The sequence below is a fragment of the Rhinopithecus roxellana genome, chromosome 20, assembly GCF_007565055.1.
Source record: "Rhinopithecus roxellana isolate Shanxi Qingling chromosome 20, ASM756505v1, whole genome shotgun sequence".
NCBI classification, from domain to species: domain Eukaryota; kingdom Metazoa; phylum Chordata; class Mammalia; order Primates; family Cercopithecidae; genus Rhinopithecus; species Rhinopithecus roxellana.
Window position 1 is genome coordinate 54097880 of NC_044568.1, and position 24272 is coordinate 54122151.

The following is a 24272-nucleotide window of genomic DNA, read 5'->3' on the forward strand; positions in this document are numbered from 1 at the left end:
GAGACTGCAAATGGCCAGTTCTCTCTGGAGCAGCGCTGCTTAAATAAAAATGGTTTCTGGCATCTTTGAAGGCAGCCCTCTGGTCTCCTTCCTTCCTGCAAAAGCTCTCAAGGAGGCAGTAACTCATGTTCAGGGGGTGCTGTCTGAGCAGCAGGAGTGAGGGCTGCCTTTCTTCAGTGAACCAAAAATATTTGCCGAGCCTCTCCTATGTGCCAGGTGATGCAGACAGATTTATGGCAACAGACTTGAGACAACAGGCCGGGGGTTCAAGCCTCTGTCACAGACGCACAGGAGCTTCAGAAGCAAGCTCTCCTGCTGGGTGGGATACGGCCCACTCCATCTCCCCCGTTCTAGGAACTGCCTGGGCCACTCCTTTCCCCTTATCAACATGAAGAGGGGACACCAGTTGTTCTACTCAACTGCTCCGGAGAGATACCTGCTCTGGCTGCTCTCCCCACAGGGCCAGATGCCCCATCTCCAAATGGGGCCAACCATCATTCCCGCCACGGCCCGGGCTGAGTCTGGGGTCATGAGAGGAGGCTGTCTCTGTGGCGGTGGAGCTGCGCACAGCCTGCTTCTGGCATGAGAGCCAGGTCCGGGTTCCTGTCTTCTCGTGGTCTGGCTGCCCCTCGCTGGCCGGGATTTTATGCTTTGGCGGGAGCTCAGCTTCTGTCCCTGGCAGCCGAGGTCTCGGACCGACATGGCCAGCCCTGTGCACGCTCGGGTTTTAGAGAAGCCACCCCAGCCTGGGGTTGTCTTCCACAGACCCCCGCCCCCTTGCCAGAATGTCAGCATCCTAACACCCCCTGTCCTCAGTCTCTCAGCCCAGCCAGGCTACCTTTCTGACCTATTCCCCTCCAGGCTTGCCAAAACCTGCGGCCCACTCTGTTCTACCCATTGCTGGCCTTCTCCTCTCTGGGCCTTCGTGTGGGTCTCCCCACGTATGGTCAGGAGGTGGACCAGTGGGGTGGAAGGAGAGCTGGATGGTGGTGGGGCCTCGGTCTGAGTCCTAGCTCTGCCCTCACCAGCTGCTCAGCCCTCTCCCAGCTCACCGCCTCATCTCTAAGTGAGAAACACTCGCTCCAGCTTCAGGGTTGGATGTGGTGATCCTCTAGGGAAGGAAGGAGGCTGGGACCAGGAAGGTGTACAGAGAATGCCTGGCCCAGAGCAGAGAATCTCGTTTCTCTCTCCCTCCCTCAATGATCAAGAACTAGCCGGGAGGGAAACGCAAATGCAATTTGGAAATAAACCAAACAAAGGCCAGAAAGAGATCTAGGGTAATCTCTTGTCAAGTCTGCTAAACCGCAAATGAAGCAGACTTTCTGTGGTGAAATCATTGGCAGCTTTTGTTTCTAAGAATAGATCAAAATGGACTTCATATTTCAGTAAATGCCTCAGAATCCAACTGGAAACCACAGAGGTGTTTGCTCAATTTAAATCTTCAGTATACCTCATGTTTAATTTCAAACAGAGCTCAGAATAAGCAAATGCCTGCACAAAGCACTGAGATTCCCCCATTTCTGAGGTCACACGGAATGGACGAGGAGGAGGGAAGCCCTCTTGGGAGCGACTCTTGGTTGTTCTTGATCTGGAGGTCAGTGAAGGTCAAACCCTCACAGGGATGGAGGGGTAGGAAGAGAAAGAGAGACAGAGAGGCCTCAGAGTGACCACAGCGAGTTCAGATTCTGAGGCCCTGCAGAGCCAGTCTAGAGCTAACCGGGTGGCCTGGGCTCTCCCTGAGGACTACGACAGGGGTGCTCAGCCATCAGGGGTCGGAAGGCCCTCAAGCCTCTGTGCAATGCAGTGTACAGAGGAGCCATGCCCACCTCTCCCGGGAACGAATGATCCACTTAGTCACCTCTTAGAAACTGTGAGTAGAAGCCAGAAAAGCAACAAATATTCAAATATCCAAATAAGGGCTGAAAGATCCCAGAACCCGCATTCAGGCGAGCATGATGGTGGCGCCCAAGTCCAGATGCAGAAACGCCTATCATGACAGGGACGGGTCTGCTTCCCAGGGCAGCCATCAGTTAACTGCTTTATATACATCGTCTCCTTTGAGCCTCTCAGCAGGCTGTGGGGTCGGTACTATGGTTACTGCCACTTAAAGATGGGGAAACTGAGGCAAAGCAAGGGTAGGTGGCTTGCCCTGGGCCACTCAGCTGGAAGTGGTGGGGCCAGGATTTGAACTGGGCACTGGCCAGAGATAAAGTCTACAGCTTCCTCCATTGTGCCTCACACTGCATTTCAAAAGAAAAAGGAGCCCATGAACAGGTCAGAGCAGGTGCACCCCAACTCCAGTGGCACCCCTCAAGTCTGAACCCCAGCAGGGTGCAGGGTTGGGCCTCTTGTGAAACCCTGTGGGTGGGATGGAGGGAGCTGGGGAGCATCTGACCCACAGATTACAGGGCTCCAATAGATAAGGAGAGCTGGAACTTAGGTCTGGGATGGGGGGGAATGGAGCAGAGTAGCCCCTGAGATGGAATGGGACCCGGGCTCTGGAACCACAGGTCGGGCCTCAGACTGAGATGGGGAACTCTCAGGGGAGCTGGCTCTGTGGCAGGGGTAAGGTTGTGACTTCAGCCTTGAATTTGGGACACAGCGGAAAGTACTCATGACAATTTATTGTGCACCTACTGTGAGCCCAACACTGCTGGACACTTTCCAGATGAAGCCACTGTGGTCAGTGGTTGCCCAGGGTTCCTGAGAGCAAGTGGGATGGAAACCAGGTCTGCGAGACTGAGCCCCTGCCCTCTTAGCACTGTGTTCCTCTTGTGATGATGTCACCTGGGCACTGAGTAGCACTTTCCTGTAGGATGTAGTTCAGAACACTAGGACCTACTGAGTAGCCTTTTATCACCCTCAGACCCGGCTGCTGTCTGCTTTTGTTCTGCACTGTCACTGTGTGAAAGATGACATATGGAAGACTGGGTGGTCAGATCATCCCTCAGGAAAAGTGAGGAGCTAGAAGCCACCTGACTTTTTAGAGGTTCTACAGTAAGAGTGAGAGGTAAACAGATGATGAGGTTTGTAACACCCATGACGTGAGGGGAATTTTGGTTCAGTGCAGTATCATAGAGGGACCACAGGCTCTTTCTCCTTATGATGGGGACTGAGGCATGGAGAAGGGATGTTAATACATCCATCCACCCATCCTAACATCCTCCGCCATCAATTCAGCTGTCCACCCATCCATCCATCTTCCATCATCCATCTTCTTCCTTCCATATACCCTCCACCATCCATCCATCCATCCATCCTTTCCTTCCACCTACCCTCTACCCTCCATCCATACATTCATCTTCCTTCCATTAACACTCTGCCCTCCACCATCCATCCATCCATCCATTCAACCATCCATCCACCCACCCACCCATCTTCCATTCACCCAGCCATCTACTCATCCATCTTTCTTCCTTCTATCCACCCTCTACCATCCATCCATCATTCCATCCATCCATCTTCCTTCCATTAAAACTCTGCCCTGGCTGGGCGCGGTGGCTCAAGCCTGTAATCCCAGCACTTTGGGAGGCCGAGATGGGCGGATCACGAGGTCGGGAGATCGAGACCATCCTGGCTAATACGGTGAAACCCCATCTCTACTAAAAAATACAAAAAAACTAGCCGGGCGAGGTGGCGGGTGCCTGTAGTCCCAGCTACTCAGGAGGCTGAAGCAGGAGAATGGCGTAAACCCAGGAGGTGGAGCTTGCAGTGAGCCGAGATCCGGACACTGCACTCCAGCCTGGGCAACAGAGTGAGACTCCATCTCAAAACAAAAACAAAAACAAAAAACACAACTCTACCCTCCACCATCCATCCATCCATCTTCCTTCCTTCCATCCACCCAGCCATCTATTCATATATCCATCTTCCTTCTATCCACCCTCCACCATCCATCCATCCACTCATCTTCCTTCCTTCCATTAATGCTCCACTATTCATCTGTCTGTCCGTCCGTCCATCTGTCCATCCATCCATCCATCTTCCTTTCATCCATCCATCCAATCTTCATTGAGGACCTGCTAAATGTGAAGCATTATAAGAAGTACCAAGATACAGTTTCGTAAAAACAGAAAACCACTGATGACTGTGGAAGCTGGGTGACAGGCCTGCAGGTTTCTCATACAATTTCTCCCTGCTTTTACATATGCTTGAAATTTTCCGTAAGAGGTTAAAGAGATGAGGTGTGAAAGGTGGGAACTAGGAGTTGCAGTCTTGGACACGCCTGCCACACAGAGGCAGTAGATGTGCAGCTCTTCCTGGGCTCCCCGAAGGCAGTGATCTTGGAGCCTGGGAGGCCCTGGCAGAACACAGCCACCGGGAGAGGCCTTGCAGATTTGAGGGCAGGAGGGAGGAAGGGGAAAGGGAAGAGGGAGAGAATGAGAATGAACCTCAGGCCTGAGAACAGGCATGGGCTGGGGGTCTTCCTGGGTGTCTCCCAGCTCTGCCCGTTAGACAAGGCTCTCTGACACAGAACATTCTGGGTGCCTTTGGGTCTGTCAACTGTTCACAGGCAGCGGCTTCAACCTGGTGAGATGAGCTGCTAGCTGCCCAAAAATGTTTTGAGGAACTGGTGCCTAGCCTCACGTGAGCTGGCGGAGATCTGTTGTATCCCAAACAGAATGGGCTCCATGAATGGCTGTGGGGAGCCAGGGAGCTCCCTGCAATTGCAAAAGCAAAGCAAAACAAAACTGTGCATGGGGTGTGTGCTCTGTGCACTAGGTTCTCCTGTGCACTGTGGGTGTTCCGTGCACTGCGTGTGGTCTGCTGTGTACTGTGTGCTCTGTGCATTAGGTTCTCCTGTGCACTGCGGGTATTCTGTGCACTGCGTGTTCTGTGCACTGCGGGTGTTCCGTGTACTGCATGTGTCCTGTGCACTGCGGGTGTTCTGTGTACTGCGTGTGTTCTGCTGTGTACTGTGTGCTCTCCTGTGGACTCTGTGTGTTCTGTGCACTGTGTGTTCTCCTGTGCACTGTACGTGTTCTCCTGTGCAGTGTGTGTTCTCCTGTGCAGTGTATGTGTTCTGTGCACTGTGTATTCTCCTGTGCAGTGTTTTCCTGTGCACCGTGTGTGTTCTCCTGTGTACTGTGTGTTCTCCTCTGCACTGTGTATTCTCCTGTGCACTGTGTGTGTATTCTCCTGTGCGTTGTGCGTGTTCTCCTGTGCACTCTGTGCGTGTTCTCCTGTGCACCGCGTATGTGTTCTCCTGTGGCGAGGCCCACCTGGCTTTCACCAGAATTTCAGTGATCTGTAACTCACAAAAGGTTAAGAAACTCTTCCTTAGTGATAAATAAAACCCGGGGGCAGGGGTCACATTTGGCCTAAAGAGTAACATGATGTGATGAGCGGCCTTGCTGGAAGGAGGGCTCCTTGGCCACAATAGTGAAATGGATTTGAACACCATTCCGAGACCCACCTCAGGAGTGCTAGTTCCTAGTGACTTGGGGATGACTGACATCTACCAACTCCTCTGGTGAGCCAAAGCCTCCTCGGATGTCACCTAAGCCTGTCTTCCCAGCGGCCTGTGTGGCTGAGGGACACAGCCGGGAAGGGTGCCACCGGATCCGAAAGGCTGCCAGAGTGATCCGAACGGGTGATCACTTTTTTTGGCTTTTTAGGCCAAAAGCTAAGCAAAGACGGTAAGGCCCAGCAGGTTTCCGCAGGCCTGAGGGTCTGGGGACGCTTGTGGTAAAGAACTCTGCCCGCAGGAAGGGCTGGCAGGCTGCCAAGACTGCAGTGATTGGCTTGCAAGCCACTCTGGTGCTTTCAGAATCAGCCCGGAGAAAAAGAGGCATGAGACAGCTTCCACCATCCCACCGTCTGTCAAGAGGCAACATGCGGTACGCAGAAGACAGAAGTGCCTGGCACAAGTCTGGGAGATGAAAGGCAAGGAAGGCGAGGGACCTGTCTGCCAATCCGAGGACAGGGCAACTGAGGACACGCGCACACAGACACACAAAGATGTGTGAGCACATGCAGACGTGCCCTGAAACACACAGAGATGCTCGTGCACATGCACACAGATGTGCCGATACACAGACACTCGTGCACATGCACACACACGTGCACTGATACACTCGTGCACACGCACAGATGTGCCCTGATACAGACACTCGTGCACATGCACACACATGTGCCGATACACAGACACTCGTGCACATGCACACACACGTGCACTGATACAGACACTTGTGCACACGCACAGATGTGCCCTGATACAGATGCTCATGCACATACACATGTGCCGATACACAGACACTCGTGCACATGCACACACATGTGCACTGATACAGACACTTCTGCACACGCACAGATGTGCCCTGATACAGACGCTCGTGCACATACACACACGTGCCGATACACAGACACTCGTGCACATGCACACACACGTGCACTGATACACACTTGTGCACACGCACAGATGTGCCCTGATACAGACGCTCGTGCACATACACACACGTGCCGATACACAGACACTCGTGCACATGCACACACACGTGCACTGATACAGACACTTGTGCACACGCACAGATGTGCCCTGATACAGACGCTCGTGCACATACACACACATGTGCCGATACACACTCGTGCACATGCACACACATGTGCACTGATACAGACACTTGTGCACACGCACAGATGTGCCCTGATACAGACGCTCGTGCACATACACATGTGCCGATACACAGACACTCGTGCACATGCACACACATGTGCACTGATACAGATACTTGTGCACACGCACAGATGTGCCCTGATACAGACGCTCGTGCACATACACACACGTGCCGATACAGACACTCGTGCACATGCACACACATGTGCACTGATACAGACACTTGTGCACACGCACACAGATGTGCCCTGATACAGACGCTCGTGCACATACACACACATGTGCCGATACACAGACACTCGTGCACATGCACACACATGTGCACTGATACAGACACTTGTGCACACGCACACAGATGTGCCCTGATACAGACGCTCGTGCACATACACACACGTGCCGATACACACTCGTGCACATGCACACACATGTGCACTGATACAGACACTTGTGCACACGCACACAGATGTGCCCTGATACAGACGCTCGTGCACATACACACACATGTGCCGATAGACACTCGTGCACATGCACACACACGTGCACTGATAGAGACACTTGTGCACATGCACACAGATGCGCCCTTATACAGAGATGCTTGTGCATATGCACACAGACGTGCCCTGATACACACACACACACAAACACACCCGCCTTCCTCCCACAACCACAGTGATTGCCCCTTCCTTCATCTTTGTTCTCGTCCCACACACCCCAGACTCCTTCATCCCAAACTCCCCACAGGCTGGTTGGCTGATTCCAGCCTTCCCAGGTCTCTAATCTTAAAGATGACCACCATTACATAACCAGACGTTTAATGCTTTACAGAACAAACATGTTCTTTACTGTGAAGTTCATTATGAACCTGAATCCCTGATCATTTAAAGCCTATCATTCAACTTATGCCTCAAGCAGCAACATTTTTGTGTTCCATGATTTAACTTACTACACACACCTTGTGCAAAGTCACAAACCTTTTCATACATTTATGAGCTTTAGAATTTAACTGGGAAGTGTAGCACAGTCCTTTATCCCTCTGCATTGCATGGTGAGAAATGGCTAAAGCAACCATCGCCGCATTGTTTTGTGAGCGCAAAGGAACACCTACTCGTATCTGGGCCACTCGCCCTGGTCCTTAGGAGGATGCCGGATCCCCCTGGGACGACAATGGCAGAGGCTGCACAGCTTCCTGAAGATGTAAGTACCACAGCACCAGCCCCAGGCAGGGAGCCAGGTCAAGGGCAACGAGAAATCTTCTGGAGCCAGCACAGCAACCCACCTACCTGTGTGCACCTGCACCCACAACCGTCTTACACTGGGCACGTGTCTCGCCCAAGGCAAGGGAAGTTGAGGTCTGGCCTCACAGCGTGGCCTGGCTGTGGGGCAAGAACACAGTGAACTTTGGCTTTGCTTGGAAAACTCCTTCAGACACAAAACTCCCGGCCCCTCCTGAAAACGATCATTTTCTTACTGGGGCCCTGTGCTTTAGGAGAGGTTTATTGTCAGAGCTTGCTGTTCTTCTGAAACTGGGCCACTAGGCTGAGCACCTGCTCAGAGGCTTTGATGTTCTTGGAGCCGAGGTAGGAGGTGCTGTTGGGGCCCGTCTCCTCCAGGAAGTAGCGGTAGTTGGCCATGAGGCCGCAGGAGCTGGTGATGCCTTTGAGGCTCACATCCGCCATCCAGTTGATGCGCCACAGCACCGCCCCGTTCTGCAGGTGGAAGTTGGCCACGGGGTTCAGGGCGTAGCCGCGGTGCTTCTCTCCATACAGGTACCAGGCGCACAGCCTCATGAGCGGAGTCTGCAGCGCCCGCACCAGGGTCTCCGAGTGCACCCACTCGCTGCTGCTGAGGAGGAGCTTGAGGGTCTCGTTAGTGGGGCCACCTGTGATCTCTGAGATTTCCTTACATTCCGAATCTGTGAAGAGTTCATTCCTCCCGTGATCCTTCACTTGCGAGTTCAGAAGCCCCAGAAGCCATTTGGTGAATCCAGGTATAGGTGACAGACTCGAAAACACTCCAAGGTGAGGAAACTCTCGCTGTAAAGCATGGTTGGGGTGGAAAGGAAGGCGGAGAAAACACACAAATTCAGCAGGTACATTACCAACAGATGAGCACCTCTCAACCTACGGCTCATATGCTGCTGTGCAGTGGTCAGAGTGACATTTGGTACATGTTATTTATCTTCTTTCAAGGAACTGTTGTTTTTTTTTTTTCTTAGAGTCAGGGTCTTGCTCTATTGCCCTGGCTGGAGTGCAGTGCCGTCATCATGGCTCACTGCAGCCTCCATCTCCTGAGTCCAAGCCATCCTCCTGCCTCGGCCTGCTGAGTAGCTAGGACCACAGGCGTGCGCCACCATGCCCAGCAGGAAATATTCATCAGGAACCTGATGTGTGCCAGACCCTGGAAGCATCCTGACTCCCCAAGGCAGGGCGTCTCCGTCCCCACCATCCCTTCTCATGTCGGCAAAACCGAGACTAGAGTGTTGGGGGACTTGCCTAAAACCAGACAGCTGGCCAGTGGGGAGTGGGGCTTGGTGCACCGCAGCTACTCACTGCAGACCTTGTCTTTCTCGTACACCATGCTCCTCCCATGGCCACCTGTCAGGCCCCAGAGGCTGCCCTGCTGCTGGGCACACGAGTGGCCAGGGACTGATGAGTGAGCGACGAGCTGCCCAGCCACCCCACAGTGGGTGCAGAACGGGGTACGGGGGAGAAGGGGGACGCTGCAGGTATCTCTCTATATCACATGACACGGTACAATCGTTATTGTCCCAACTAGGTAGAGATCTCATGATCATTTCCAACAACCCACTACTTTCTGACTATAAACCTAATACATGCTCACTATAGCTGTTTTTTTTTAAAAAATTAATGACAGAAGAAAATAAAACCATCATACTCCACTACATTGAGAAAACTACTCTCAACAGTCTGCTAAAGTAAACTCCTGGTGTTTCTTGATGTGATTTTCGCATGGGTGAGACACTTATTTTATATTTTGCATTATGAATTTATATCGTGAGCATTTTCTCATTCTCATTTAAAATTCAAAACCACAGAATTTTAACCACAGAGTAATAAGAAAAGAGAAGACTATCATGATTTTCCTCACCATGTTCCTCTCATTGGGCATTCGTGGTAGCTCCCGGGCTTTTTGCCTTTTTTTCTTTTTTTTTTGAGACAGTCTTGCTCCCAGGCTGGAGTGCAATGGTGCAATCTTGGCTCACTGCAAGCTCCGCCTCCTGGGTTCAAGTGATTCTCCTGCCTCAGCCTCCCGAGTAGCTTGGACTACAGGCATGCGCCACCATGCCTAATTTTTGTATTTTTAGTAGAGACGGGGTTTCACCACGTTGGCCAGGCTGGTCTCGAACTCCTGACCCCGTGATCCGCCTGCCTCAGCTGGGATTGCAGGTGTGAGCCACTGCGCCCACCTGTGTTTTGCTTTTGTAAACCCTGACGAGCGCCTCCATGCAGAGGGGCCATTCGTTCCCTTCTAGACCCCGTTTGAGGACTTCTAAGCAGCTGCCCAGGGGCAGGTAACTGGCACCCTCAGGACAACGGCTGGGCTAAGGCCTAACTCCCCTGAATCCTGGGATATGCTCCTCCTCTTCCGGCCTTCCTTACCCTGCTACATTTCCCCACCCCACCCTGCTTATCACCACCCTCAGCGAAGACAGAGGAACGAGGAAACTGGGAAGAAGCTGTGGCTTATTGTTACCCGGTGGAAACATGGCAGCGTGGTAATGAAGCCCATACGCAGCTGAATCCTGAGGGCTTCAATTTGAAACTGATTATGAATTTACTAGGAGCACGTAAACATTCCCACTCCACACTGTCGTCCTCGAAGGTCTCTGCTGCAGCCAACTGCAGCCCCCAACGCAGAGAACACCCTGCTCAGAGTCACACATTAGCAAACATCTAGCTACTGCACCTAATCATTAGATTCTACTCATTGGAATTCATCCAAGCCCCTGATGAGGTTGGTGGTTTTTGAAAGCCTAGGCCCAGAGTGAACATCAACATTTCTGATATAGGATGGTGAATGTGTTCTTCATAGGGCAGCCAAGAAAGGGGAGTTAGATCAAAACTAAGCTGATGCATTTACCTTCGAGCTGTCTGGTCTCACCTCAGCACTCCCTCACAGGCCATGAGAAGGCCCATGCTAACAGCACGTCACGTGTCAGAGGCCCTGAGAGTGTGGGCAGGGGCAGGGGGGAGGACAGGCATGGCAGGATGACCATCAGCTATGCTATCTGGCTGGGACACTTCAGAGTGACACTTACACCAGGATGACACATGAAATCAAGAGTATCCTGAGCAGGTCAGAATGAGGTCGCCCTAGAGAGAGCTGATGACCTCAGAACACAAGTGCACCTTGCAGGCGGCTGGGCCGGAGGCCTCTCTCAGCATCATTCTCATCTCTCTGGGAGACTCATGGCTCCTAGGAGTTGCTGAGGGGACCTCTGGCACTTCTTCTACTCCCTGACGTTCCCTTTAGCTTCTGTCTTCATCCATGTCCCTCGTGGCAGCCGACACCCCGCAAGTTCGCTGACCTGACCACACGGAAGCCAAGCGTGACCGGGGCTCCCCGCACAGTGCTTACCTGCAACTCCTTGACGACTCGCTTTATGAGGAATGTTCCCAGCTCCACCCCTTGGAGTCCCTGCTGGGTCAAACTGATGGAATAAAAGATCGCAGCAGCAATTCTGTTCTTCTCTTCCGTTTCTGATGGAGGACTTTCCTTCACAATTGCCTGGAAAACACCAACGATGGTTCTAAGGTTGGCCTGGCCACTCTGCAGCCCACATGGCAACCCTGTTGCTGGGACCAGAAGACAATTCTCAGAGCACTGGAAGAGCTGGAAGAGACCTTGGCTCCCTGACTGGGGTGTAGGCTATGGAGCCTAAAAGCTGCCCTGTTTCGAAACCTCTCTAGAGGAGGGGACTCCACAGCTTCCCTGGGGGTCCTCAGTGCTGCATCGTTTCTACCATTTTGAAATTTTCATGCAAACTTTGCTGAAGAGCAATGTATGCCCCTTTCTGTCTCTTTTAGGCCTCTGTGCAAACAGAAACTTGCTCCGTAACTCTCCTGCCAACACTCAGCGATAACACACGGATCCTCGAGACCAAACAGCTCCAGTTCCTTCGGCTTCTCCTAAAGGGTTGGTGTTTCCTATCACTGAATTGTTTTCTTCCTTTTCTCTGAACCCTAGGTTTTTCAAATTGCTCAAGAGGCCATATGCAGTCCTATATACTTCTCTTTTAGGAAATATACCTTTGTTTGACTTTTTCATGTACCTTTTGGGTTTCATGCCATCTTTGCTTTTCCTAAATAGTAACACAGACGTCCCGGCGAGGCATTCTAAGAAACGAGCTAGACCGGGAAGTCGCTTAGCTGAAATCTGAGTTTACTGCCTCTCATTCTGATGGCAGCGTTTTCTAATCCCTAATACTCTGAAGCATAATCCTTAATACTCCAAAGCTCACTGGGTAACAGTGGAATAGCAGGGGGCTACTTTTTCATTTGCTTTGAAGCAGGTTACACCAGCTTACTTTTGAAGAACCCCTTTAAACTATTTTAACTTCTACCAGCTACCGTCCATTCTGGAAGTAGGAGTGTTTAGCTTAGACCACACAGATGAGGTCTGGTAGTCAGTCCAGGAACGTTGTGAAATAGTGTATGGAATGTGTGAGTCTATGCGTATCTGTCCTGAGGAAAACGTCCTCACTGTTTTTCCCTTCAGATTCTTAACAGGGTCAGTGACTCCTACAAAGTGAAGAAATGCCGCTGTGAGGAAACGGGGAGAGCTCATGACACGAAGGACACATCCTCTAAGGACCGAGAGGGGCCCGCTGTCCTGCACCGTGCCCTATGGAAGGAAGAGCTCTGTGGTTCACAGAACCGAGCTCCCTTCACATCACTCCCAGGCTTATCTCCTTTCTTTTTTTTTTTTTTTTTGAGATGGAGTCTTGCTCTGTTGCCCTGGCTGGAGTGCAGCAGCATGATCTCGGCTCACTGCAACCTCTGCCTACTGACAAGCGATTCTCGTTTGTGCCTCAGACACCCAAGTAGCTGGCACTACAGGTGCACAACACTACACCCGGCTAATTTTTGTATTTTTAGTAGAGACGGGGTTTCACCATGTTGGCCAGGCTGGTCTGGAACTCCTGGCCTCAGGTGATCCGGCTGCCTTGGCCTCCTGGAGTGTTGGGATTCCAGGCGTGAGCCGCGGCGCCCGGTTCTCCCTTGTTTTTTAAGAAGTCTGTAAGTGATCTTGTGATTCCTTATGCAAAAATCCCAGCAATCTGTTTTTAAAGTTTTCAAAATAAAAACAAAACTTTCTTCAGTTATATGAGTGAGGTATATGTAATGTCAAAGAGGCAAAAAAAAAAAATTGTAAGGCAAAGTGAATGAAACAAAAAGAGGCAAAAAAAAAAAAAAACCATGCATGAAGAAAAAATGACAAATTACCCCAAAATCTAATCCCCACGCCTGTCGCTGCTGCCCTTTTGACGAACGCCTTTCCAGGCTGTCTCAGACGCTCTCGGTATGCACACAAATGTACACAGGACTGCGCACCCATACACATTCTCATGTGCCCAAATGCATATGCTCAATCTACACATAAGGAAGGCATCTCCCCTCAGAGTCAGGGTGTGAGCTGGGTCTGCATTCCAGTTCCACCCTTACTTGCTCTATGATCATAGGTAAGTTACAGATGTTCCCTAAGCCTCAGTTTTCTCATAATAATACCTAAATCAGCCAGGTGCAGTGGCTCACGCCTATAATCCCAGCACTTTCAGAGGCCAAGGTGGGCAGATCACCTGAGGTCAGGAGTTCGAGACCAGCCTGGCCAACATGGTGAAACCCTGTCTCTGCTAAAAATACAAAAGCATTACTCAGGCATGGTGGCACATGCCTGTAATCCCAGCTACTTGGGAGGCTAAGGCAGGAGAATCGCTTGTACCTGGGAGGCGGAGGTTGCAGTGAGCCGAGATAGCACCATTGCACTCCAGCCTGGGCAAGAAGAGAGAAACTCTGCTTAAAACAAACCAACAAACAAAACAAACAAACAAACAAAATAACACCTAAATCACAGGATGCTCTGAAAAGTAACACACAAAATGTGCTTCACAGACTGATAAGCACAGAGTACATACTCAACAGATTTTATTAATATTATTCATAACACCACACCACACACAAGCTACTGTGTAAACCTGAACTTGTAGTCAACCATAAGTCAAGGCTGGCTTTCCATGTCAAAATATAAACCCACATCAATATTTAAATACATGCACAGATATCCGATGTACGCGAGGCCGCGCCGTGTGTCTACACCGCCCTCCTGGAGCCCATTCTCTCCTGATGGGCCCTAGGATATCATCTCCAGCCTTTGAAACTGTCAGCAATGCTGCAGGAACAGCCATCTGACTCTCAGGGCTGAGCATCTCCCCAGAAGTTCCTAAGAGTGGACTTTTTAGGCCAGGAGGAATGCACATTCTGAATTTTCATCCATGTTGCCAAACTGCCCTCAGAGAAGTCAGAATGGCCCCTAGTCGCACTAACAGGACTTTGGAGTGTGTCTCTTTCACACACAAACATCGTAAGGGAATGCGTTTCTCCTTGGTGATCAGGAACGTCTGCTCATTTGCCCTACTCAACTTCTCTAACTTCTCAGCAGGACACCTGCTTAGCGCACTCACCTTGTGATGGGCCATCATCCACTTAGCTTCCTAACAGGCCCTCATGTCCTCTTGGCCTAAGCAAACCTGCGCTGCCCCAGGGGTCTCACGCTCCCGGCCACCTGTCTTTAGCACTCCCATTTCCAGACCCTGCAATGTGGTCCCTGGTTCTTCTGCCCCTGTGGACCTGCAGGAGCGTTTCAGACATTGTTGCCAAACTCATCAAGGAGCAGAGCAGCTTGCCACAGGACGGGGCTATCAACCCCAAGTCCCATAACCTCCACTCGCCAGGGAGTGTCCTGGGCCCACATCAGGCATGAGGGATGTGTCTCTTTCAATTTTCTAATCAAGTATCTTTCAAAACTCCCCACAGGCACGTAACAAACGCTGTAAAGGTGAACTATGTATGAACCAGGCATCCTGTCTCTTCTCCCTTCGCAATTATTTTCTGCCTCACAAACATGTTGTGATAGACTTTAACTGTATCTCAACCTAAGATCAACGCAGCCAGATGAATGCTCTCCTTGCTCCATAACTGTCTGCCTGCTACACTTCTACACTCTACACCTACAAATCTGGAGATTTTATTTAACCAATTAAAAAGCCCAAAACCATTTATTTGAAAAAAAAAAAAAAAAAAGGGGATAAAATCAAGTAAAAACAAAACAAAACAAAAACACAAGGGGCTCTGTGGGGTGCCTATCTTGTCCCTGATTGACCATTGCAGGTACCTGGATGTTGCTGGAGATGTCACCGGTCAGTGCCACGTGCAAAACGACCAGGGGCTCCCCAGGGGTCGAACAGTGAGAAAAGAAGTAACATCTTCTGTAGGGCCCAACGCGGCGCTTCATGTCCATCCAGTTTTTTACAGGATGCACAGCCTCAGCCCTGGGGCGAAATTTATAAAGAGATAAGACAAATGCATAATTCACAACTTAAGTAATGGTTGCTGACTCCTATTCATACTATTCATCTAAGTCAAACAAGTTCTTTAAATAGAGCTTTAATGGACTCTTCTGGAAGATTCAAGGAAAGTCATTTTCATGAGAAACAGCACCCACTGAGAGGAACTACAGTGAATGACCATTTTACACACAAAATGGTGCTCCAATTTTAATCTCAGTTTTAAGAGGAGTTTGTGAGGCTCCAGGGAAGGATTCATGCAGATTTTCAGGTGAAACCTAATCAAATGCTTGGTGTTGAACACTGTGTCTTCTCTTTCCTTGGGATCTCTGTGAAGCCCTGTCAGTGCTGCAAACACGGGGCTCATCTGGTGTCTTCTAGCAACCTCACCCCACCGCTATTTTGTTTTCAGCACGTGAAATGGCAGCAGGCACTGTCAGCCCTTTGAATTGGTTACATTTCAAATAGGCCACTTTTCAAACCTTGGATTCCATGGGACAACATGTAATGTGAAGACACCTACGTGCAAAGAGTCCCGGGTTGTGAGGCCACCATGACATGCTAGCCTGTGTTATACTGGGTCCTGGAGGTAACGCATGATATAGTTTGTTTTGAGATTTTAACCCAGGGAAAAATCTTAACCACCAGGTGGGCTAAATGCTGTTTTGATTACGAATGCAAATGCTTGGTCCAGTGAGTTTCTACAACTGATCATGGGGTCTTGGGAAGAGAGAAAATGGGCGTGTTTGCTTTAAATAAGAGGACACAAATATAACACCCCACACGCAGGTCCCTGACAGACGCATCGGTTTCTCTTGGTGCCCCTTCCTCTTCCTCCATGATCTTGGTATCATGTGCGGTGACAGCCGCAGCATTTGCAAATACTGTGTTTGGATTTTATTAGACTTGAAATAAACTGTACAAGCGAAAGAAGATAGATTGGCTTTTAGCCAATATAAAACATACATAAATATACATGAAAAATATATGTACAAAGAAAATGAAAACCTTAATACTTACTCACTGATTTTCTGAAGCACTTCACACGGTGAATGCCAGGTAACCCGTTCTAGGTTCAGGAACCCGGAAGAAAACCATTCTGAGAGCATTCCTTTCAGCACACCATTCATCTCCTGCAAAGAAGATAGAGCCCAGGCCTTCAATGGGCACCGGATCAAGCCCATCTCTGTGCTGTGGCCAGCACAGGGAATGCAAATGCTCAAGCAGACAACTGCGCAAGATGATTCTCCAAACAGCTTTTCCCGAGATTCCTCTGTGAGACTCTTATCTCAAACCAAGTCAGGCTTTCCTTCAACACTCTATTTAGACTTAACTACTTCAGTCCGTAAGACCCCTGAATGGAAACGATTCAATTTGAACTAAGTTGCCTAAATCAAATAATATGTTCCAATGTGTTCACCATAGTGAAGATACTAATTATATCAAATTAACATAACAACGAAAGATGCACTGTAAGGGAAAACTAAGACAGCAAGGGTGTCAACAGCACCATCCTCATCCTCTTGGGAACCTTCTTTGATACGTCAAAACATTACTCCTACGTTTCCTAAGAAAAACAAGTACTTGGTCCAGGGGCCCTACTTTATCAACTCAGAGATGTACATTTTCATACTTTAACATCTCTCAAGTCAGGATGCAGCTTGTGAATGACGGCGGGTCACAGTCTAATTGGCAGCATTATTTTTTTTGAGAGATGGGGTCTCATTCTGTCACCCAGGCTGGAGTGCAAATGGCATGAATACAGCTTACTACAGCCTTGACCTCCTGGGCTCAAGTGATCTTTCTGTCTCAGCCCTCCAAGTAGCTGGAACTACAGGTGAGTTCCACCACGCCCAGGTAAATTTTTTTGTAAAAATGGGGTTTTGCCATATTGCCCAGGCTGATCTCGAGCTCCCAAGGTCAGGCAATCCACCCGCCTCGGCCTCTCAAAGTGCTGGGATTACAGGCATGAGCCACTGTGCCTCGCCGTAACTGGCAGCATTTTTAATCTACCTTAGAGGGACATAATAGTATATCTGGCAACCAATGCATTTCAGAGGTGATGAAATTATCCTAATTTTGCTTCAATTTTTTATATCTTTATTATATCTTATCTACTTCCAAAAATGACGTGAGTTGACTTGACCACCCAAGATATATTTGCACTGAAGCTTTTCCAGGAAGAGCAGAACACAAGGCCCTGAGCAGGAGCAGCGTCGTCTCGGTGTCGCCTGCACAGCCACGATTTGTTGTTCTCCAATGGCTGTATCCTTTTCTTCCAAATTAACAGAAGCCTCACTTTTCAGTGAGGGACACAGCTGTCCAGAATAAAGACTGCCCTGTGGCTGGGGGTAGCCATGTGACAGAGTTCTGGCCAATGAGGGGTAAGCAGAGGTCTCTCGCAGCCACTTTGGGGAACTTGGAAAGACAGCAGGAGCAAGCCCTTGGCCCATCTTTCTCTTTGTCCTTTCCACTGCAGACTGGAAGGCGGTGTGATGGCTGGCACTGGAGCAGCCATCTTGGGCTGCTTTGGAGATGAAGGTTTTTCTGGGCAGAGCAATAAGATTTAAGTCTGGATCCACCAAGAGCACCAAAGAGCAGAATCAGCTCTGGGCTGCCGACCTCCAGACTTTCACATGAGAGACAAACTTCTGTCATATTCAAATCACTGTTATTTTGGGTCTTTGTTACTCATAAATTACATATCAACAGATCCACTAAACATTATTATTAAATAACAGTAAACATCTCAGGACATCTGATAAAAGAATGACCTTCTGAATCTCTCTGTAAGGGTCATGAAGAACACAATGGGCTTTATAACAGCTATTTTCTTTTCTTTTTTTTTTTTTTTAGAGACGGAGTCTTGCTCTGTCACCCAGGCTGGAGTGCACTGGTGCAATCTCAGCTCACTGCAACCTCTGCCTCCCAGGTTCAAGTGATTCTCCTGCCTCAGCTTCCAAATTTCATAAAATCATTTTACATTTTAATTCCTGTTAAAGGGTGAAAGGACTCAGAACTTTGTCACCTGGGGAAGAGTGGCAGGTTTTGGAATGGTGGCTCAGAGACGTTTTTGGAAGGATGTGAGATCTCCCTTTACATGTTTAAGCACTAGGGCGCGAAGGAGGCCACAACTTTGTTCTGTGTGACCCCATGGGGGCTGGGAAAGTAAATCTAGACCGACTGGTGTAAGTTATGGACAGTCAGACATGGACTCAATTTAGTGTAAAGAGGAACTTTTGAATAGCTGGAGCTGTCCACAGAGGTCATCCTGGGGGACAGTGACCCTCAACACTGGAAGTCACCAAGCACAGGTAGACAGAACTCAGCGGAGCTGTTTGAAAACGGACTTAAGCATTGGATAGATGGCTGAACCAGACGATCTTTGCAATTCCTTTTAACTTTACATTCCATCACTGAATCTCCTTTACTTGGTTGTAAACTCCATAAAGGCAGGGTCCACTTCTGATTCATTTCTACGAGTCGCAAAGCATTCACTAATAGATTGATATCAAATGAGAAAGATGGACAAATGGAACGAATGGTGATTAGTAAGCAGCAGGAGGGGAGGATGAGAGAGACTGTTTGCTAGGTGTCACAGAATGGCCCTTTATAAAACTGTATTTTCTGCATTTGACTACAGCGGCTCTTAATCTTCCTGGGATCCTCTCACACTCTTGAATATGTGTTAAAAACCACAGGCTCTGTCCCCAGAACATTGCAAACACATTAATAAAACTGTGCACATGTTTTCCCGGGGTTCATGGACTCCTCTGATACTTATCTATGGACCATCTCAGGGGCCAGAAGGACTTCTGTACCCCAGGTCAGGACAGATGAGCTGAGCTCTGTGTAAGAGGTACTGGCATCTCTCTTATATTCATGATAGGAAAAAAGCTGAAAATACCTAGTTTTACTATCAGTTCAATATTAATTATGAAAGAAATGGCTTGGCTGATGAAAGCTCCTCCCCTACAAATCTCTTCATTCTATTTTGGGCTCCTGACAGCTACAAAATGTGACACTGGTACACGAGAACTGGGAATCTAGGCTAAAGGTTAGAAGTCTCCGTTGCTCAGCTTTAACACCGGCAGCAGCTGTTCAGGTACCCTGCAAGGTTGCCAGGATACAAACAACACCAGGGAGAGAAGCCTCCGCGACTGTATGCACATTAATTCAGCCACCATTTATCACCAATACAAGACTGAGAAACACAACTGCTGGGAATATCCTGGTGATGCTAAGGGTAGCGACAGTTCTCAGTGTATTCTGCTGGAGTGCTTCTTATTTTTTTTCTCAGAGGCAGGTCTTGCTATGTTGCCCAGGCTGAACCCCGGGGCTCAGCTGAACCTCGCAAGTAGCAGGGACTACAGGTGCGTGCCACTGCATCCAGCTCTGTGTATTCTGTATTGTTAATTCCATTGACTTGTATGACACTGTTTAGACCAGCCAACTTTTCCTTTTAAAAGATAAATTGGTTCCCTTCAAGATCTGCTTATTTTGGTATGGAAGAAAAGTCACCTTCCCTTGCCCAGAAGCCCTGCGCTGGGGAAGGGAGTGGAAAGCTATGGATGAGGTAGCACTGCAGAGGCTGAGAAACCTGGGGACAATTCCCACTCACATAAGCTTCCACTCTGCAGGTGTACACTTTATACTACGGATATACTTTCCTATCTCAAAATAAGTATCATTTAGCACAGCTAAGCATAGAATTTACTAGACCCAACAAAGAGTACTCTACTAACTAAAAGGCAGAGGATACACAAGGGTCTAGCATGGACGGGTGGCTGTGGCAGTGGGAACCAGGTCCCTCTCTAGTTTCTGTGCCTCTGTTAAGGTTCGAACACCTCTCATTCCACCGAGGTCCAAACCGCCCATCAGGAACCCTTTCCACAAATTAAAGGCCAGCCTCCCTTGAGTGCCCACAAACTGCTGAACCATGCTCAGACCTTCCCCTCTACTGGGGATTCGACTCGGTTTCACTGGGGTTTCACCTCCAAGAAACTGAAGTCATCAACCAACTGGGCCTCTACCCACCAGCCCCCGGACACATCACATCCTCATTCCCACACCTACCATACAACCACAGGGACACACATACCTACAGACTCCTCCACGTTCAGGAGGCCACAAATCCAGGCGCGGTAACAAACCTCCAAACTCACTTGGACCAGAGGAAAAGACATTTTAAAAAGTAAGAACACAGCCGGGCACAGTGGTTCACACCTGTAATTCCAGCACTTTGGAAGGCCAAGACAGGCAGATCATCTGAGGTCAGGAGTTTGAGACCAGCCTGGCCAACATAGCAAAACTCTGTCTCTACTAAAAATACAAAAATTAGCCAGGAATGTTGGCAAGTGCCTGTAATCCCAGCTACTCAGGAGACTGAGGTGGGAGAATCACTTGAACCCAGGAGGCGGAAGTTGCAGCGAGCCGAGATTGTGCTGTTGCACTACGGCCTGGGCAACAGAGCAAGACCCTGTCTCAAAAAAAAAAAAAAATCAGATAGAAAAATAGAACACATAGGTTACAATATCAGATCCCAGTTGATAGTTTATATGTACAGAAAAATGTAACTCTATTCTCAGACTGATTTAAATGTTTAAATGACAGGGATTTAAAAAAAATTACACTTGGGCTCACACCGATCTATAATCCCAGCACTTGGGACTGGAGGATTGCTTGCTTGAGGCCAGAAGTTCAAGACCAGCCTGGGAAACACAAAAAGATCCCATTTCTAAAAAAAACATAAACAACAAAACAAAAACCCATCTCTCTCTCTATATATACACACACACATATATACACATACATATATACGTGTATATATGAGAAAACTACGCAGAACAAGGGAAGGGGAAGGGAATTAACAGGTTCAGCTACTAACAGTTATATGCACTGAATATAAGGCTGGGGTTTCTAGGTAAAGAAATGGAAGGGGCACAAAAAGCACTCACAAAAAGGCTCCTGCAGCCATTATGTCCTAACCATATGCAGAGGCAAAGATCAGGCTGCCATTATTCATTGTTTGATATCTCTGGTCCACAGGACTTCTGGCCTAATATTACAGTATGCAATGTTTTTTTTTCCCTTATGTACACAGACAGCCTTGGTCAAAAATCAAGGAAATGTGTGAATGTCTGAGGACTCAGCAGCCTCTGTATTTCCCAGGGGCCAGCTCCTTTCTTTCACCAGTCAAGTCTGGATGTGAGTGTGTTCAGTCGTGTTCCTTCCCAACGATGTGATAACCAAGAGTTTTCCTGAGTGGGGAAGAACAAAAGCATGTATTCTACAACATCTCACAGAACCAGGGAATTCAGAATTGGACTGCATGTGAGAAATCAACGAGGGACAAAGCTGGCCAATGTCTGATATGAGGACGCTCCCAGCTGGGCAGAAACCTTTCCAGCCCTTCGTGGCTTCCTTCCAGGCTCAAAAATCTATGACAGAGTGTGGGGCAGTCTCACCTCCACATGAATGCTGAATGATTAGTGTGTCAAGTATGTCTCGTGCCAGGGCACCCAGGAATCTATTGCAATGACTCATTCATCACTCTGCTATGCAAGAAATTTAAGACAAGTTTCCCAGTTTTCGAGGAGCTGATCACTTACTTGGGGGGATGATATGTTGCCAAGTACTATGTACAAGTGTGGAACAGAAAAGCTCAGCTATTCAGACCTGGCTTCAGACCAGAACATGATAATTCAACATGGTAAGAATTCTTGAGTGATTTTGTGTCATGCAATTAGCAACTGTGGGCTTTCTGTCTGAGAACCTTACGGCCAAAGATGCCTGGCCCTCAGTAACAGCACTGTAAATTAACCAGCTATCATGGGGAATCAAATCATGGCCACTGTTGTCACTCTCGGCATTAATCCCATACTTAATTATGCCCGATTTTATGCATCTAAGTAGCCAAAAAAGGTAAGAAAGTTTCCAATAAACATCTGATTAACTCACACAGTAAGACAGTGATAAAGCATAGGGCAAAGAACCCTGGATTTGGGTGGGTGATCAGCAAGAGTTTTTTGCTCTGAATTTAAGGACAAGTCACACACCCTCAGCATCTTCTCCTTTACTGTAAAAGGGATACGTGTTATCACCCACGTAAGACGGAAGGAATGAAAATGAAACGATTAAACCAGTATTACAGTTCTTAAATGGCTCCGGTCATAACCATTCAATCGTTCAATTATTTTTTTAACACCAACTGCACATAACAAACTTCTGAATGTCCAAAACTTCCTGAAACATTTACATCATTTTTTATTAATTAAAAGGGCAGGTTAAGCCTGGGCAAAATGGTGAAACGCCCTCTCTACAAAAAAAATACAAAAATGAGCCGGGCACGTGGCCTGTGCCTGTAGTCCCAGCTACTCAGGAGGCTGAGGTGGGAAGACTGCTTGAGCCTGGGGAAGTTGAGGCTGCAGTGAGCCGTGAAAGCACCACTGTACTCCAGCCTGGGGAACAGAGTGAGACCCTATCTCAAAAAAAAAAAAAAAAAAAAAAAAAAAAAAAAAGAGGCAGGCTAGCGTTTCGCCGTATTTAATACTAACAGTATAAAAGGAGAGTCTATGTTGCTTTAGGCCTTCTTTCGGGTCATAATCATTTAAATCTCAAAAGTCTGTATCTGCATCTAACACGAATGAACTGTGCTAATGCCTGATTACCTCAAGTCAACTCAGAATCATCACATTAAGTACTGAACTCAGGGTGTTAAATGCCCTCCCAAAAGTCATGGAGCACAGAGAAGGCCAGAAGCCATGGAGCCTCCTGAGTGGTGGTGGTGACCTTGAGTCCCATTTACCTTTGTGCATTTCACAGGACTTCTCAGGACAATGTCTCACACATAGCGGGTGCCCACTGACCTCTGAAACACTATTCAGGGTCTCAGAAGGCTGCCCGATGCTCAGCCTGATACTCTAGCTCAGGTATACCATATAGATGAAACACTTTAATCAGCTACAACAATTAAAAAAGAGACTGCAGAGCACACACTAATCAGGTACGGGAGGCGACAGTTACCTTCAAGGCCACCAAGTGCTGAGTATTTAGTAAACACTATTCAAGTGAGGACTTCAAGGACAGACTGGAGGGAGGCGGGGGTGTGCTCTGACGAGGCCAGGACTCAGCGTGGGAAGGGGACAGAGCTGGCGAGCTGTAACTGCGGGCGAAGTGAGCGTGGTTTCAGGCAGGGAAGGCGGGGTGTGTGGGGCTTGAAGGGGGCAAATGAGGACTACTCGAGGAGAGCGGCCAGTCCGCGCTGCCGGGGGGTCGAGGGCGGCCCCTTACCCGGACGTCCGGCCCCTCCACCAGCTTAAGGGCCTGAGCCTCGAGCAGGTCGGCCCGCAGCCGCACCAGGAAGCGCACGCCGCCGTCCAGCTTGCTGATGTGGTGGAAGAGGCCGCGGTAGCGCGGCACCAGCGCGTAGCGCAGCCGGTCCTCGGCCTGCAGCAGCACCGCCGCCTCTCGCTGCTGCTGGCGCAGCTGCAGCACGCCGGCGCTCTGCTCCGCCACCTGGCCGTGGTCCACGCCGAAGCCCCGCGCCAGGCGGCCCAGCAGCTCGGCCCGCTCGGCTGTCTCGGCCAGCCCGCCGTAGAAGCTCACGAAGTCCGCGCACTGACCCTCGGCGGGCGCTGGTGTTTTCTCGCGCAGCTCGTAGGCCGGTGTCGGCGGCACCGCGCGGCGCAGCAGCTCGTCCATGGCCCGCTCCAGGGCGCCAGTCGCCTGCCCGCTAGCCAGCCGGGGCCCGGGCGGCCGCCGGGGAAACCGCAGCGGGAGGAGACACCTGGCCGTCAAGCCTGGCCCGAGGCCTTGCATGGTGCCGAAAACAGCTGCCGAGGGGGAGCGCAGCCGCCGCTGCCACGCTTCCGGCTTCCGGCTTCCGGCGCACGCTGGCCCCATTGGTCGAAGCCGGGGCCGGGATGGGGAGGCGGCCAATCGGAGGGCGGGGCGGTGGGGCGAGGCGGTGGGGGCGGAGCGGGTCTGGCGGAGGCCCGAGGCCAAGTGTGGCCAAAGGTTACCGTCCCGCGGCGGGGGTGCCTCGGGACCTGCTCCGGCTCAGCTGGCGGC

The 24272-nt window shown here is 49.7% G+C and overlaps 1 protein-coding gene across 1 annotated transcript; it reads right to left on the minus strand.

Annotated features, from left to right (window-relative positions):
• Positions 1 to 7429: 7429 nt before the first annotated feature.
• Positions 7430 to 24071, minus strand: MLYCD (malonyl-CoA decarboxylase). Its single transcript, XM_030924855.1, has 5 exons — positions 23493 to 24071; positions 16221 to 16333; positions 15029 to 15185; positions 11216 to 11365; positions 7430 to 8649 (listed from the first exon to the last, which is right to left on the minus strand). The coding sequence occupies exons 1-5, from the start codon at positions 24018 to 24020 to the stop codon at positions 8116 to 8118; spliced, it is 1482 nt and encodes a 493-aa protein (XP_030780715.1). The 5' UTR covers positions 24021 to 24071; the 3' UTR covers positions 7430 to 8115.
• Positions 24072 to 24272: the final 201 nt, after the last annotated feature.